The sequence below is a fragment of the Pipra filicauda genome, unplaced genomic scaffold (genome assembly GCF_003945595.2).
Source record: "Pipra filicauda isolate LSUMZ 115617 unplaced genomic scaffold, ASM394559v2 scaffold9_size5747161_pilon, whole genome shotgun sequence".
Taxonomy (NCBI): domain Eukaryota; kingdom Metazoa; phylum Chordata; class Aves; order Passeriformes; family Pipridae; genus Pipra; species Pipra filicauda.
In genome coordinates this window covers 4,151,497-4,169,763 of record NW_024105198.1, presented here as the reverse complement: position 1 = coordinate 4,169,763, position 18,267 = coordinate 4,151,497, and the positions used below count along the sequence as shown (strand labels likewise).

The following is an 18,267-nucleotide window of genomic DNA, read 5'->3' as shown; positions in this document are numbered from 1 at the left end:
AGATTTGTGTTTATATGTAGTTAGAAAAGATGACAAAATACATATTTGTTGTTTGGATATCTTGCTGGATATCATGAATTAAGAAGTTACATTCGAGTATTAGTTTTTCCTTTTGGGAAACCCAAAGAATGTGATTTGGGACAGAGGGAACAGAGTATGAAAGAATTAAAAGAAGGAAAAATAAAGTTGAAAATAGATATAGAGATAGGAATCTCCAGGATGAGCTTGATCTACGTGGACCTGAGCTGTGTCAGCTGAGATTTATTTGGGGCTTTGTAACCATAAAACACAGAAGAAGTTCTTTTCTCTAGGCTATAAAAAGGCTTCGATCTTGATTCAGTCTCCCTCGGAGTTGGTAGGAAAAAAAACCCTGCAATAAACTGCAAAAAGCAAGCAAGCAAACAAATTTAACCTCCTTGTCATTCTAAAAGTGATCCTATAATAGCAAAAACAACTTGTAGGAGAAGCTTCAGTAGAGCCCTGTCTGGGATGGAGCTGTGTGAACTGGACAGGTAGGACGAGGGGGAAGAGTGAGCATGAAATGTCTGCAAGGCCAAACTCCATCAAACTGAGGTTAAGGAACATCTCTTTTTTTCTCCTCTTTTAGTATAAATTACAGTTTTAGCTGGCCATTATAATGCAGTGTGCAATTTTATCTAATAAAACCTAGACACAAAGAACCCTTTTTGACTGTAAGCTGACACTGTGAGTCATACTGAATTACTCTAGAATTTTATTGTAGGGGAAGGAATATTGAGGCAAAAAAAGAAAACTTCAATAGAGTAAGGTGCTAACAACCATGAAGAAAAACATCACGAATCTGTTTGAAGAGCAGTGCTTGAAGGTAAAATTCACTAGTTATTTAATTTCTAGATAGTTCTCTAAAGACCCTTCACACGTCTTCTCTGTGGACTAATATTGAAGTTCTCTGATTTAAATCTGCCCAGACACTGTTGATCAGAGGCATCTCATAGTACTGGAACAGAGCAAAATCAGCTTCAGTTAATCCAGATATGTAATTATTTGCTTTTTTGGGCTCACACAGAGTGTTCAAATTCAAATTGCACAAATCATCTCTTCTCAGCGTGCCTGACACAGTTCCTTGGAAATGCATTAGGTTGTTAATTTTCAAGGCATAAAATTATATTTCTTCTTCCAGTTTTCTAATAAGACATAAAAAGAAGCTCAAGGATAGAGAATCCTGTGATACTAGAAGTACAGTCTGGATAAGTAGTGTCCACATTTGGCCAAGAAGGTAGGGGAATTTACTTTCAGATATATAGTTTAGTCATTCACGGCATATCACACAGATGTTTCTGTGTAATTACCCCAAATTACCAACAACATTTCCAAGACAGTTTGGGAATGGCCAAGTGTTGTAGGATACACAAAACACTGAAAGTAATATTTGCTAACAGAAGACAGTGCACTTGGATTTTAAGATCTTATATGAAATTTTTCCTAAAGTACATAGAGAGTGGAAAGCTCACCAGGGGATTGCAGAGATAGTGTTATTTTGAAATTATTGTAAACACTGGAGTATGATGTTTTCATGGAAACTGAGTCCTAAAGAAACACATTTTTATTATGTAGCAAAAACAGCTCTATAAGAAATTACTTTTTCGTGTGACAGACCCCCTTCCCCAAATCTCTCTTCTTAAAAATCAGGTATCTGCCACAAATTCTTCCCTGATTTCTTTCTATTTTGTGTCATAATTATTTAATTTTACTAAATATTGAATTATACCCTTGGTCGTGCTTTCTCAGTTCTTTTCCTCTTCTGACAATGCTGATCCTTGAAACACAGAGCAAAAAATAAAACTTCACTGCACTTGCACTTGTCTTCAACGAGTCCTAACCATGAAGGAACAGAGTGATGGATCCTACTCACACCAAGTGCCATTACTATAAAAGAAATCACTAGTGTGGCACAATATTTTCTCAGTTCAGCCTTCAGCACTGTGATTGAACTAGAGACAGTCAGCAGATGTCACAGAACACAGAAACACAGATCTCTCCCTGTCCCTCTTTTTGCCTGGAACCAAGTGAAGGACAAAGTGTGAAAGATAAGTTTGGATATTAACATTCCCCTAGAAATACAGTAAGTATATAAAAGGTGGTTGTGGCTGTTTGGTGTGCTCAGCAGGACCCTGAAGGAGGCCTCGCTGGTGGCAATCATAGGGAGACAGGTGTGGCTCCCTGATTATCACAGGGATGCTTTTGACTGGAATGGGAGCAGCAGCTCCTGTCAGAAGGTGTAACAGAGTTTACACTAACAAAAGATTTGGCATACTTGGGCACAGCTCTGTTATCTCCTCTTTTCTTTCTTCCTTCCTTTTCTCTAATTTTGGAGAACAACTAGTTTTTTATTTGCTGCTTTCTTTGCATTCATTGGTGTCCAGCTTTGATCTACAACCAGCTTGAGTTTACTTTTATGCTCTGCTGAATGCTGCCTTCAGCCTCAATTTCAGAGCTGTGCAAATAAATTATAGTGAAGTGTTTAATTAAAGTTCGCCTCATGTCCTGATTGCAGAATGCTGCCTCCTCAGATACAATTTGCAAATGTATTTTGGAGTTTTATTTTAGACAGGATGACTAGCTGAAGGTTATTTAATTGTGATTGATTGTGCATTGGATGTTTCTGTTGCCTTTATTTTGTGAAAAAACTGAAAATAGTAGCTGAGTGTTGAAGGACAAATGAAGGGCATTGACCTGGATGAAAGAAGGGGATTTAGTAAGCCTGAACAGTTGCAGAACTGAGAGTTGATACCTCTAGAATTACATATTTAATATTTAGTTTTCTTCAATACTTGGAGGTTTTTTAGGTCATCCATTTCTGAAACCCTTTAGTGAGTAGGTCAGCACTGTCAGGAATCTGATTTTGACTGTGCTACTGTTCATCAGTGATTTTCACACCTGCAACTTCCACAGTCCTGACCTCCCAAACAGTTCGTGCAGAAGCTGTTCATTAATGTGAGTCAACAGATTGGTATTGGTTAAAATATATTCATAATTCGAGGCTACTGAACTGTGTCTCTAACAACAAGTAGCATTAAGAGGGAGAAGATTTTTCACCACAGACATCCTGTGTGCTATTCCTTGTTGTTGTTTTTTGGGGTTTTTTTTTGTGTGCTAAGTTTACACCTTTCAGATTTCTTTGACATTGATCAGTATTGACGTTAATGAGTTCTCTTAAGAAATAATAATGAAAGTATTTATTTAAGTGTGGTGCTGTTCTACCCTGAGCTCCTCAGTTTGAAAACTGCTTATCTAATCTGATTCCATCTGCATTTTAGTGGTTGTGAGAAACATCCCTTCCTGGATGTAGTGGCTCTGAGTTTTGTGGGGGCTATTTTTGTTTGTTTGTTTTTCTTTTGGGTTCTTCCCTTAAACTGTTCTGTGCCTTGTGTGCCCCTGGCAAATCAGTGACAATCTGCCTCTTAGCCAGTGTGTTGGATACAGATGCATAATGCTGTTATTAAATCCCTTTCCTCAGTCAAGAGGATTGATAACAATGTGATAAGACAAACATATTTCTGTTACTATTTTCAACCTATTTAACTTATTTTTTTTTTAATTGCCTCAGGATTCACAAAGAAAGCAAGGTTTAAAAAACAGTATCCAGCATCTCCAAGACCCCAGCTGCCACCTGCTTCATACACTTATTCATACTTTTCCAGACCTATTCTACTCTTTGTTCTCTGTGACTAGATATAAAGTACGCTGTTTTATTCTGTTTCATTTTGGAGATAAGTAGAAGAAATTAGGGAAAAAATCCATACCTGTCTTGATTGTGGCATTTTAAGAGTGTTTTTCTCTTCTGTTTTGGGGGAATTTTATTAAAATTTTTAAGATAGAATGTTTACAACTCATTGAGCATCATCTTGGGACTTAGAAACGAATAATAAGTCTAACATAAAATAATTACTTTTCCTAAAAATGTTTGTTTTATTACCTACCCCTACTTCATTTCATGCATGGGGGAATACTACTGAACTCCATAATGCACATCACAATTTGTTCCTAAATAGTCATATCTTTCAAACAGATTAGCATGAAACAATTTGAGGAGTAAGTACCTAATTCAGATGGATAAAACAACTCATTCCTTAGCAGTTTCCCAGTTTTAGGGTAAGAGGATTTACTGTTGCATATCTAAACCAAGTAGACAAGTGCTCTTTTTCGGCACCTGTTAAAAGAATGAGCTCTCTTTTGTTTTCGAACAAAATTATCCTACCATAGGAAAGCAGTTTATCCAATATGGGTAGTTGAGGGCAGGGTATTTTGCTTTTTAAAAAACTGGTGTGTGTAAAATGAGGATTATGTCATGTTGTAAGCATTTCTTAAAAAAAAAAAAGAGAAAAGAAATAATAGAAAATTTAATCTTCATTCGTTTTTAAAGGTATTAGGAATGTTGCAACTAAAACAGGCCTTCATGCAACATAAATGGTCTGTCAATTACTGAGGGGATTATTGAGAAGGTAGAGGTCTTTGAATTCAATACAATTCTTCACCATTATTTTGAAAACGTATTTTTTCAATATTGTTTTTTGTTAGAAGTAAGGTGTCCAATTAGTTGGGTCCCATCTATTATAAACAAAACCAAAACCAACTACTCTGAGTTAGTGTTGCTGTACTGTATTTGATGAGGTGTTCTTATTAAGTAGTGCAAACTATTTTGCTTTCTAGTAATAATTTTACTAAGGTATTCCAGCACAGAAGAAGGGAAGGGGCAGGGATAATTTTTAAAATTCTTTTCATAATTTAATGCGTACCTCTTAGTTTCTGGATTGTATTGCCAAAATGTTATGACCTTGTTCAAAACTCTTCTAGTGGGTTATTGTCTTCACTCATTGGGATGAGCCATGCATAGTTTTACTATAGAGAATATTTTATTCCTTTTTTTTTTTTTTGGTCATTTTAGCTGAAGTTAAATCCGAGATTCACTATGGAAACTTCCAGCTGCTGGCTACACATGATGTTGCCAGAATGTGATAACTTACTTTGGTAGACATGTGCAGTTTTTACCCACAGTTCCCCAAAAGATAAAATTAAAAGTCAAAGATTTGTGATGAGAAGAGAATCACTTCAGACTTACAGTGAAATAGAAGTGTGCAAGTACCCCTAAAGTTGGACAGTTACAGGATGTTTAAGTCATGCTTGTTTTCAGGCAAATGCAGAAAAAAGACTTCTTATATACTGAGCTTTGACATATCTGTCCTTCATGTGGAAGATGTGTGATAAAAGCACATGTAACTCTTTTATATTATACCCAACTTTTCCTTCATTATGTAACGACTTCTTCCATCTACTCTCAATGTATGAATGTATTTATTAGCTTTGGCATTGGGGCTTACTTTTAACATTTGGAGCACAGAACATAGTTTGCAGAGTGTTTGGGGCAGCAGGGAGCCAAGTTTGGTTCTCACATAATTAAAAAATGAACAGTGCTTTTGCAGGGCCTCTTATTCTGCCTCTCTCTTGTTGAGCTCATATGTTGCCTGGGAAAGACCAGTGAGCAGCTCTTGAAGATGCAGTTTGCATCCATAAATTAACTAAGAACATCCAAGGGCAGTTGCTAAATGCATTAATAATTGTGCACACATGTAGTTTTGTTGTTTACAGAGCAGTGGATAGCACCCTGGAGAAGCAGCTAGTGGTGTGCAGAGGAGCAGCACATGAATGTAGATGGGCAGGGATCTCATTTTTACATGGGCATACTGGAGAAGCAAATGGCTTAATACTTCATTATGTTATATATCTGTGTATTGATTTTGCCTCATGAAAATTCAATGCAGTTTCTCTCATACGAATGATGAAAGCTCTGATTTTTGCTTTGGGAGGGTAGGTGGCAAAGGCAATGGGTCCAAAGGACTTAGACAGAAGTATCCCTAGAATTCCTAGATGTAACTTCCCATAACCTCTCAAGCTGTAAGACTTTTGAGACACTTAATAATTGTTACACTGAAGTGTATCTATTGACACATATGTAGGTACAAATTAGGATAAAGATAAGGTCCACAATTGTATGAAGTTAAGGAAGTACCCTGGTTAATACCCTTTCTTCATCTGAGGTTAACTCTACAACTGGAGGCGGGAGATTAGGTAAAACATAAAATACCTTCTACTAGTATAAAATCTTCACGTGATTTTATCTTACTTTTCAAATGCTGTAGTCATACAGGAAAAATATATATTGGATCTCAGCTTGTAGTCACCCTTTGAATTTTCTTATTAAACAGTTTTCAAGTTCTTTAGATATCAAAACCCTCATATATTTTAGAAGAAACAAGCTTTTCTGTTCTTAAATTTCTGTATTTGGTGTTAAGTTTGATATTTGCTGTTCAAAAGTGTCTTATAACTTGGGCTGACCTTTCCAAATACTTGGTTTATACAGGACTGATGACACGTTACAGACTTGGAAACTTGTTATCTTAAAAATTTAGAAGAATACATTTAATAAGACAGGAACCTTGGCAAGATTTTATACGCTTTCAACTTAAATGTTGAGATGCCAACTCAGACAAAACATTCAGATACGGTTTTATAAGGGTAAATACTTTCCTAAAATAGCCACGTTCAGGAATCTAGTAAAATTCCACACATCCCACATATCCAGAACAACTGTTGCTAGAATTTAAACAGTTTGTGTAGAGATACCCAAAATCAGAACTGTTGCCTTTGGCAATGAATCCATACTTAAGTTACCAAACTGTACTGAAAGAGAAACTTTTCCATCTTGTACTGCTCCTCCTATTTTAATTTTTAAACACTCATGTAATATCCTTGTGTCTTCTTGTACTTACGTTTAATGTGAACACTGTGGAGGGATTTAGAGGTTCCAGAATGTCCTCAACAGTGTCCTGAGAGCTTCATAACACTCTAAAATAGTAATGTAGAAGACTGATTATCCTCCTACTTTGTCTTCACCAGAATTTATTGCTGTAAGTGTGTGTGAGAAACATGCCCTTGGTCATTCTTGAATTACATGTATTTTAAAAAATCCTTGAAAACACGTCTTGAAATATTTTTCCATTACTGCTAGTGCTTGACATTTAGTAATAACTTAGAACTTTACCATGTTTTCTTGCAGTGTCCTAACTGAAGAGCTGAAGATCTCCATGCTCTAAACACTTTTAGTTGGAAGTGACTCTAAAGAATTTGAAAATATGTGTTAATAGAAAAGTTTATGCTTTTAATATTGCTATCTGAGTAATGCTTGGATAACTGATGGAATATAAGAAAATACTTCAATAGTTGAGGAAGGCTGCTCAGGAATCACATGAGACCACATAAAACTGTGTATGTTTGGTGGAGTTTGTGTTATCTGTGTATTTTCATCAGTGACCAGTATAATCAGTCATTTTCTGAAATGCTTTACAAGACTGATTCCTTCGAAGAAAAAAAAAAACACAGGAGTGACTTAAACAATTTTAAATAAATTCCTGTAGCTAATGAGGGCAAATTCTCACCAGAATCAGCATCACTTATAACCACTAGAAAAAAAAAAATAGAAGGGATTTTATCACAGCTGATAGATTGTGAGTGAAAACTGCATAAAATTATGTGCTGGACTGCACTCTCAAGTTCTTTGCTATTACAGGTATTGCTGATGAGAAGTTGGGGTAGGGCAATTGCTCGTGTGCTTGTACTTAAGCAGACAACTTTGTTTCTGTGCAAGGAGCACCCTCAGTAATGTGTGGTTGTAGGTATAGCCTGAACTTTGTCTTCTCTTTGCAGGCAGAGCTGGTTGATGTGCAGTATGGCACCATGGAAGACCTGCTCCGGATTCAAGCCATTACAAACGTGACCAAAAAAATTGCACTTTTGAAGCTAGGACAATCACCTTTGCTTTATAAGGTTAGTCAGAACCTAGTTACACATTAGCTGAATTATTCACTGGTTTGGTTTTTTTGTTTGTTTTTTTTTTTTCAGTTCCAAAATATCGACTTTCCCATTCTGTCCCAGTAAGTCAGGACTTACTGGCATTCACATTCTTCCTTAATACACATTCTTCCTTAATACTCACCACTTCGCTCTGCAGTGCCTTTTATGTGTTACAGTTATTTATGTTGCTGCATATCTTGCAGTGCCCCACTAGTCTGTCATATTTTTCCTGGGTGTACTCTGAGCCTTTTGGCAAATAAAGAAATCTCTGAAAGAAATAATAAAGCATGAGGGAACAAAAAAAAAGGCAACTGATATCAGGAATGGTTTGATCTGTGTCTCCTAAAAATGTACATAGAACAGTGCACTGAAATCTTTTGTTTCTGCATAATTGCACATAGTACTTGGTTTGATGGCTGTAGTTGTGTGTAGTTTTGCTCAGCATATTGTGAGAGGAGGCAGAGCACAGTCTATGCTCACCTGAACTCAGGCTTCTGTGCGTCTTTCCAGCCCTGCTGAGCTGTGTCCAACATCCAGCACTCGGATGTGGTGCTGCCAGCACTCGGATTGCAAGGTAATCACCAGTAGCATACACTATGGGAGGACTGACACTAGTGTTTATGGATTTAAGAAAGGACATTGTAACTTGGTTTCATCATGGCATTTTGCAGCCTTGCTGTGTGCAGAATTTGCCTTTGCCACCGTGTTCTTCTTCCACTCCCTCCTTTCTCCTTCTTTGGTTGAGATTATGTGTTGGGAGGGCTGCACATGGGTACGTGTGTGTCCACCTTCTCCTCCAACTCGAGTGCTGGCAGAAAGCACAGAGCAGGAGCTCACTAATCCATTTGCACATTAAATGTAATAGAGTCAACATATAAACCACATTTAAACTCTAAATGCCTAGTAACTGCCTTCTGTTGCAAATAATTTATAGGCAAAAATGCTGGTTTGATGTTCAGAAAATACACTGAACCAATAAATACTTAAACAATTAATTCCCAAATTAACAAATGCAATTATAAAAGAGCAGTGACTCCAGATCTTGCCATTAAAAGGATCAGGATCTGCTCTGTTGGCCATAGAAAGTACAGTCGGGACTATAACACAGGTTCAGAAAACAGCCACTTACTATTTTTTCTATAGGAATAAGATTTGTCTCAATAAAAATGCCATTTTCAACTGAGTAGCTTTAGCTGTTTATTTAAATTATTTAGATGCAATTTAATTACGCTCTTGAAAGGTCAGTTGTCATTGCTGGAACTTGGCTGTTGTGCATCGTTTCCACCAACAGATCTGGTGCTGCATTTCACCACTGACAAAAACAATGAAATAGCAATCAGGGCTCATAAAGTAGGGATTTGATAAAGATGTAAAGTTTGTTGTAACAACACTGTCTCTGAGATGGGTTTTTTACCCGTTTGTGTTCCTGTGAGGACTCACTATGTCTGAATTAGGAAAGTATACAGCCTGAAGGAGGAGGGGAAAGCAAGTGGTGCTGAGAACAAGGCACATCTCAGGAACTTTTTGTGTGGGTTGGCTGTAGCCTAGTCCCAAATATGTGCTATTTGGTGGCTGAGGTGCATTAGTTACATTTCTGGTGCTCAGCTGCTGCTCCAGAAGAATCCATTTTGCACGTCCAGGGTCTGTTATACAGTATGAACCAAAGTGTGGTGTGATCAGGAGGCTGATTTCCAGTGCACACTCAGGATCTGAGCTAAAAATACACTCCCCAAGCCTTCTTTCTGTGTTCCCCTCATGCAGGTAGGAAGTTCGCCCTTTTTTTGAGGCTGTAAACTATCTTTTTTTAGAATATAAATTGTCTCTCTTTGGCAGTGAAATAATTGTAAGCTTTACTTTTCTCATAAGAGAAGATGTAGAAAGATTATCAGAAATAGATTCTCCTTTCATAAGGAATATTTGAAGTGAAAGATTACCTTAAACAGCAAGTCCTGCTGGTTTAAACAGGCCCAGTATCTCACCACTAAATCCACTTTTTGTATCTTTTTTCCACCCTAATGTTTATGTTTCTGCACTTATTGAGTCTCACATTTCTGTTTCAGCAGATACTTTCCTCTCCCTATATTTTCCTTATCTCTGTCTTCCATGTGCTTGGTTTTACATCACATTAAAACAGAATACTAGTTCATAAGAGAGCTGTGGCTATATATACATATATATTTGCTACTTTTCTTTCTCATTTCTGTATTTAACTTGTATTTTTCATGTTTTAATGTTCTTTAATTTCTCATTATTATTACTTTATAATACACAAATATCTCACTCTGGATTTGAGTTTTATTTTTATAGACCCTGCACCAAGGTTTAATCTTCATAACAGGGTTTCTAATTATGTCTCTATTTTTCAGCTTGCATTTTCCCTTTTGTGAGTATACTTTTTCTCTCTTTCTCTCTCTCTCTTTTTACTGCCATCAACAACTGCTGTTCTTCTTGTGATTTTTTTCTATTTCCCCCTTTTGTGTATTTAATGTGCTTTTTTTTTTTTTTTTTTTTGACTACTGTTTGTTCTCTTCATACTGAGTTCATTGAAAAAGGCCTGAAAGAAATAATAAACTGCTGCTGGCAGAAAAATCACCATGAAAACTGAGCAACATTTCTTTAACAGAAAGGATGTGCTGGTAGAAAAGAGCTTCATGTGCAAGGGGATAATTTATAGACATAAGCCCAAGTGATGGAAATTTGAATATTTGGAAAAATAATGGTATTAATGACAATGTTTTTGCAGTAGAGGTTTAGTATGTGGAGATTGGATAGGGTACAAAATTTGGGGAAGGATTAAGATTGAAGATAATTTGGAGCTTCTACTTTGTCTTTCAGACTGGGCCCATCTCTCATATCTTCAGACACATTGAAAACAACAGACAGAGTTCAGAGCTTGGAGTAATTTGAAATTGGAATATACAGGGAATTTGGAGTATGCAGAAAAGCCTGAATTCAATGTGCTGTTAGAATATGCAGTTTAGTCTTTAACATGAGTAATTCTGATTAAATTTTATAAGGTTCATAAACTGAAGCTGCTTTGTGAGAACAAGATTTTCAGGAATCTGACCTGGGGTAATTTTTGTAATTGGATATGATTTTCAGATTTCATTGGGAGTGTTGTATTTCTGTTCCACTGAAACAGAACTTAGTGTCTGTTCAGGGCAAGAGGGGCAGGAATGACGGCCATGGGCACATGTCCAGAGGATTGGCAGAGCCACTCTCAATCCCTTAAACCAGATCTTTGCAAACAAACAATATGTTACTACAGCCACATCATAAGTTACAGCTATAAAGAGAAATAACATGAATCCTTCCTTGATAGCAGGGTATCAACAAGAGCGTTGACTCTATGGTGGGAAAAAGAACCCACAAAAAACCAAAACAACAATCAAATAGTTTACATTGCTGTGATAAAAAGAATAGATAAAAAAGGGATATGTATTTATATATATAAATCAGACTGGAGCAGAGGTTTGGGAAAGGGGTTTTACCATTGTTAGGGCACCGCTAAGGTCAATTAGGGAGCAAGACTCTTTTATAAAATTAATATAAAAAGTGAAGAAAAGAATGGTAGAAATGCTTCAAGGGCTGGAGCATTTTCAGTATGGCAAAGGCAGAATCATTTTCAAATGCAACCAAAATGTTTAGGAATTTGCTGCTCCCAGCACCTGGAGTGACAGTTTCCTATTGCAACATGAATTGAGCCAGTAGACTGAGCAGGGAAGCACAGAGGGAGTCCTCATGTGACATGTTAACTTGGCATAACCATGGTCTGGTCATTTTGGACTCATTAGCCCAAATAATTCACAGTGCTGAAAAACTGACAGAAGGAAAAAATGTAAACTGTTGTGACAACTCCCAAAGGGATCTTGTGGCTTAGTCTGAGACAACGCGTAAGAGCTGGATTGTTTCTGAATTAAGAGGGAGCTGCATTAAGGAAGAGGAAAAACTTTCTTAAGGAGGGAGCTCAAATGAGACAAATGTAGAACAGAAGAGAAGCACAACTTCTGGAGTGAAGTGCCATAAAAAGAAGTGGAGTCCTTGCTTTCTCACACCTTGAGATTGAAAGTGACCTGTTCCTGGTGTTCTGGCTAGAAGGAAAATTCATGTGTCAGTGGAACTCAGGTTGTTGGGATCACTGGTGAGGTTGAGTGCACAGTCACAGGAGGTCAGGGCAGACCACTGATGTCCTTGAACCAGGAGGATCTATAAATGTGGGGAAAGATGATGAAGTTTTTTATTAGTGATTAAGCAAATCACTCATGTGATGTAGAACACCTTCTTGAGAAAGAGCACCTTGAGTTGCCCGCGGTGTTTGTAGAGAACATATTCTAATAGTATAGAAAATGTGTGGTGACAGAAAGATTGAGAAAACCACCTCACTAGCTCCACCTCCAGCTCCTCTGCTTTAAAGCTGCTCTGTGTCACCACTGTGAGCACATAGAAGAAACCAGAGGAGGCTTTTTAAGAGAGAACTGCACAGTGGTTTCAATATCCAGCCTCTGGAAATACCATTAACAGATTTATTTTTTGAAAAATGTTTTGAGTCTTGATCATGATTTAATCTTTAGGGGTTGCAATTCATGAAAAAGCCATAATTTTTGTCCTAAATTAACTTTTAATAGAGTAACAAAAGCCCTGAAGGCCAAACCACTTCATCTTTAATATGTTCACATATTAACATTTTTTCCACATCCATTAAATGAAGATGTTGTTCTACCATGTAAATATCTATATTTATTTTAATAATTTACTGCCTGCATAAATATTCATAAAATTACTTTTTAACTGTCATAAAGTTTAGGAATGTGGATGCTTGGATGTTTATGCAGAGGTTATTGGCAGGCTCTTGCGGATAAGGATTTGCTAAATGGAAAATATTAAAGATTCCCAGAATAAAGGCAATTTGCAAAAAGGCTTCAATTTAATAACTGTGTTAGTTTTAAATAAGTTTACTTTGGAAAAAGTAATTTCATTTTTCTACTGTCTACATTGTTTATTTCTTTCTCTCTAGTACTTTTTATGGCTAGCACATATAAGTCTGAAGATTACAATTCACATTGTAAATCTCCATTTAACTGGGACTCTCTTTCCTTCCATCCCTTCCTCCCTTCCTATATATACACACAAATATACATGTATATGCATTTATTTACACACGCATACATATATATACAGTGTGTGCATATAAATATACACATAAAAACTGTATTAAAAAACCCAAACATTTTCTAGGGAACGTAAACATTTTATATGCATTTCATTAATAAGGACACTGGGGGTTTGGTTGGGTTTTTTTGGTTGGCTTTTTTTGTATGATGGAATTTTTTCCAAGGCTCCTAAATTCTTTATATACCCATTTCCCATATGAGTGCTGTGGGAGTTTTAATGATGTTATATCCTTTCCTAAACCCCTTCTTGAAAATTCAAGCCATAGATATAGGTAATATAAATAAAAATTATAGAATCATTTAAAACTATATTTGGAGATCTGGATCTGAAGGGATCATCTAGTAACATCCACTGGAATATCATCCTCAGGTTTTCTCTAATTTATCATCCTCTTAAGATCTCATCTTTATTCCCAAAATCCTGAGAGCTCCTCGTGATAATCCAGACTGAATTCAAATTGATTCATTCAAATTATTGAAGCAGATTTTACTAATTAGATAAATTATATTTCTACAAAATATACTAGTTCTTACCTAGTTGTTTTGTGGTCCTTTTTCCTTAGCCTTTGTCTCCCTTGATTTTTTCAGAGACTCTCTCCTCCCAGTTAGTTGGTTTTATTCTTTATCCTTTTTTTTTCTTCCCTCAAAGATGAGATTAAGTGTACTCATGTTATTAACCTTCCCCTTCCTCAAACAGCCTATTTAATCTTTTGGATATTATACAGTCTAAGGAATGGTCCCTTTTCATTTCTTCTTTACTGCCTATGTAAAAAAATTCTGCCAAGGCCTTCAAAAAACTTTCTGCGCAATAGTCTATACTAAATACTAATACTAAAAATCTGTTTATGTAATTGAGGTTTCACACTCATCAGTCCTGTGTTTTCAATGATTATTTTAGTCATCTGTTTACCTCTTCCTGATTTCATGATTCATGGAACGATATACAAGATATTTTACTCTTTAGTGATTACTGAGAAATGTTATGTTTGTTTTGAAGAAAGACCATTGGCCTCCCTTCATCTGAAAAAGTGAGAAATATAAGAGAGTTAAAAAACCAAGTCTGTCTGCACAGGTTTATCACTTAGTGCTTCATCCTGAAGTCATATTCTGAGGGGTTTTTTTTTGCAAAACTGAGTTTAAAACATAGCTAAAATAAGTAAATGAAAATGAAAAGTAACAACTGTGATACATCTTCCCCTCTGTGTGAGGTACTTTGGGAAAGAAAATCAAGAAATCATAGCGACTTGAGAAATCTGTGGTTGATGACTAAAAAAGCATTGAAATGGAAAACCACAAACAGTGGCTTTGTACTCCTGTTTGGAACCAACACTGAGCTCTAGTGTTCAGTTCCTAGAAGGCTGTTAGAATCATTTTGAGCTGAGCATGTCAGTTTTCCTCCTACTTCATCCAACATTTGAAGGATGATCTACTGTGACCTGTACAACCTAAAAGTGAAACAGTGCCTGTGCTCTTATAAATCCAATCTGTATCTGTCCAGATGAGTATGAAATAGTTGACAAAAATTTGCTCTCTTATCCCCTTAGTCAAGTGCACTGCAGTAAATTAAAGAGGGAGTTCTCACTCTACTTTTTACAGTATAAATGGGAGAAAGTAATTTGCTCTTGTAAGCAGTAAGAAGAATATGTAAGGGGTGGGGTAGGAGAAGAGCAACTGATGTCTGGAAGGAAGCATAATTATAGCACAACTTGTCAATATTCTCAAGTAATTAACATTTTGGTTGCATCAGTAAGAGGACTTCTGGTTATTACTCATTTCCTTTTTGCTTACAAACCCTTGGATTTGTTTGCATGGAAGGAGAAATGTGCTATTAGCAGAGTATATGGGGGGATATGTAAGTTAATGAGCAAAAGTAGGTATCGATTATTCTGCATTTGTGATGCCAAAAAATCTTCCTGAATGTTTTGAGAAGCCATTTCTGTTTTGCAGATTTACTTGTGTTCCCATCTGCACTTCCTAATCTCTCTTTCTCCTCTGCATTGATACAGAATTTTCTGAAAGTCCTGCTGCTGAATCAAACACTGAATTCTTACCAATTTGACTCGGTGCATAGTCCTGTTATCTTCAGTGATCCTGAACTGGGAAAATTGGGAAAATATTGGGAAAATAATTCTGAATATTCATATACTCAATTGGGTGTTTAATTGCACATTCACTACAGATATTGAATGTATCCTTTGAAAAATCAGCCCATCTCCCATAATGAATTGCTATTTCCTGAGGGGAAGGGATGACCAGTGTTACAGGAGGTCTTCTCCTTTTAGTGCTAAGGCTTAAATTGAGTGAGACAGTTAAGTGGCTTCCATTCAAACATGGACAATGGTTGACTCATAAAGAATTCATTCTGGGGTCTTCTGAAGCTCTTGTCAGATTTTAGAGGTGTGAAACCCAAGCATAATTTTCTATTTTATCAAGCCCTTAAAAATGAGCAGTAAATGCAGTCATCCAATTTACTGTCTGAGTGCTATGTCCTGATAAATGGTGCAAAGTCAAGTGAAATGGCTTTGCTGTGAGGCATCTGTTCTCAAGCAGAGCTGAGCAAAGGTATCCATTGCCTCAATTTGTACCTTTGAGCCCTAAATCCACACAGCTGATCAGCTACTTGTGTGCAGGGCAATGGGAAAGACTTACCAGTTAGTTGGTCTTTCCTTCATAAAATCTAATCCTTTAAAATTTACTCTTCCTGCAGATGCACTGGTCACATTTCTGCTAGTGGTCTTGACACTTTTTTTTGTTGCTTATGTAGGGAATTACAGGCATTTTCTTCTACCCAGGCTGCTAATTGAGCTGGTCTTTTGCATTAGTTGAGCTTGGATTTCACAAAACAGCCATTGACAGACAAATTATCTGGGCCATTTTCCAGCTCATGTGTTTCCAGCACATGCTGTTTGATTTCAAAAACAGCTGAGAAAGGGAAAAAGAAAGTGGAAGATCCAGGAGCTTTGAGTAGAGATGAGGAGTGAATATATAAAATCTCATCCTGCCACAACAGGTCTACCTGACTGTTGGTTCTTTGAAAGTGTCAAAGACACTGGACTTGGTAAAGCAATGCCCGTGATCCTCAGAACTGCCCACTCTAAGAGCTCTGCAAAGGAGAGGTACAGACCAGCACTGTACATGCTGCTTATTTGGTATTTTTTGAAAAACTAACCAGAGGAAAAGGTCATCTTTCTTCAGGCAACAAGTTTTTTTTGTCTTCCCCTCATTTAGTAGTGGGTTAGAATTGTATGGTATGTTCTATATTAGTTACTGGTTTATCATTTTATTAAAAAAAACTTATGACTATTCTCTGGCATTTTATGCTGTTTTATGTCTTTTCTCCTCATTTCAGAGTACCTACTTTATAATAATCAGTTTATTTATGTATCTGGGAACTGATTTGAAAGGTATCAAAAGTCATTACTCTTGAATAAACCTTTATTTAGGAGATTATAGAATAAATGGTTCTGTTCCTAGAATCAAAGGTTTTTTTGATAAACCATGATGTCACAGATTGCTCACTGAAGAATTATTTTCATACCTTGTGGCTCATTTTAGTCATCTGCCCTTTAAAATGCGGCTAAGTTAAAACGCAGTTAAGAAAAAAGAAACGGTTCAGTAACCTGGTGGGTTCTCTGAATAGAAATAGGTTTGTAGCTGGTCCTACTTTAGGCCAGATCCAGACTTTGGTTTGATTTGCACTGATTCTGCATTGCTTTACATGCTCATCTGTGAGAATTTGTTGACAAAATCAGCACTTGTGATTTATGTGTGAAAATCTGAGTTCTGCCCTTTCAAATACACCTGCAGTTTGCCGTGTGATCAGAGCTTCGAGTAGAAATGTGGCCTTGCAGAGTGCTGAGAGCCAGCCTTTTCATTTGCATCCATGGAACTAGAGTTTTATACTTGACGTTCTGTAGCCTGCGGAAGGTTTTTCTTATTTTCCCTTGGGTTATTTGAATCGTTCTTTTGAGATCTTCTGTAGCTGCATTTTGCGGAGCATGGATGGTTAAAATATGTAACTGCTTGTCTTCCCTGCAGAGGGAAGAGGTGGCTTTTGGCATTACATCTTTTAATTTTCTCTTTGTTTGCATTATGCTGAGGAAGCCATAGAACAGCAAAGTCAAAATTTCACTCTTAGCAATTTGGGCCTCTTGATGGCCCGTGCGTGAATTTGAAAAGAAAAACACCAAGTCCATCATTACAAATATAATTGGCACCATCTTTGCAAGTACAGCAATAACTGCTTGGAATATTTTGTTTCGATTGCCAAAACATTAAACTAACCTTCTGTGCAGAAGGCAGTTCTTCCACAGTGAACATATTTTCTCTTAACAGGAGAAGATTGTGCATTTCAAAATGAGAACTCAGAAATTCTAATTTTCTCTTTAGGTCGAAGTGAATAATTCACAAACAACAACACGGGCAACAAAGTTACAATTGTCTTGTTTTCTCTAGATCTAAGTAAATGGCAGCTTACTTTAATTTATATGTTATCCTACTACATGCTTATGTTTTTAATTCAGTTTGGTTCTTGTGTTTGGTTTTGGGGGTTTTTCTTTGTGATTTTTTGTTTGGTTGGTTTTAGTATTGATTTTATTCTAAGTAATTTGCTGAGAGCAATTAATTCCCTGTATTTGAGGTTGGAGTTGTGATCATTCAACATGACTGATTGTTTTGATTTTTCTTTTTTTAAAAACACTGACTTGGATGCTTTTTGATACATATACTCAATCAAGGTTGTTGCAAACAAAAAAATTCCTGAACTTCCTTATGTTCATTGGGAGAGAAGACAAAAGTTGCATGATCATAGTCACTGGAACCTTAAGTTAAAAGTGTTTGGGGCTACTTTCCTTGATTGGCTTAGGACGTCATATAGTAACTAGTACCATTTTTCATTATTTTTTTCAAATTTCACATCACTTGTACATTTTAGATTTCTCTAAAAATCAGGTTCTTCATTAGGTAAAAAACCGTCAACCAAACAAACCCAAACCTTCACATGGCTGCTGCTGATAGCCTTGTAATTGTAAATAATCATAGTATGTGCATGGGCTGAGATTTGTCAGTGCAGCCCCGTTATTTCTAGATGCAGGTAATATTTTAGAGAGAGGACAGAGTGTTTGCATTTTGTGAAGGTTGGAGGAGTACCTGCACTGACAGCTGAACTGTTATTTATGTTTTTCCACTGTAAGTTATTATGCAGGCATCA

The 18,267-nt window shown here is 36.6% G+C and overlaps 1 protein-coding gene across 1 annotated transcript in view; it reads left to right on the top strand.

Annotated features, from left to right (window-relative positions):
- The window catches only part of NAALADL2 (N-acetylated alpha-linked acidic dipeptidase like 2), a 238,439-nt gene that overhangs the window by 57,798 nt on the left and 162,374 nt on the right, over positions 1–18,267 (top strand). Inside the window, exon 3 of the mRNA XM_027724653.2 lies at positions 7,741–7,860. Within this exon, the coding sequence (XP_027580454.2) occupies positions 7,741–7,860 (120 nt within the window). The remainder of the gene's footprint in view (positions 1–7,740; positions 7,861–18,267) is intronic.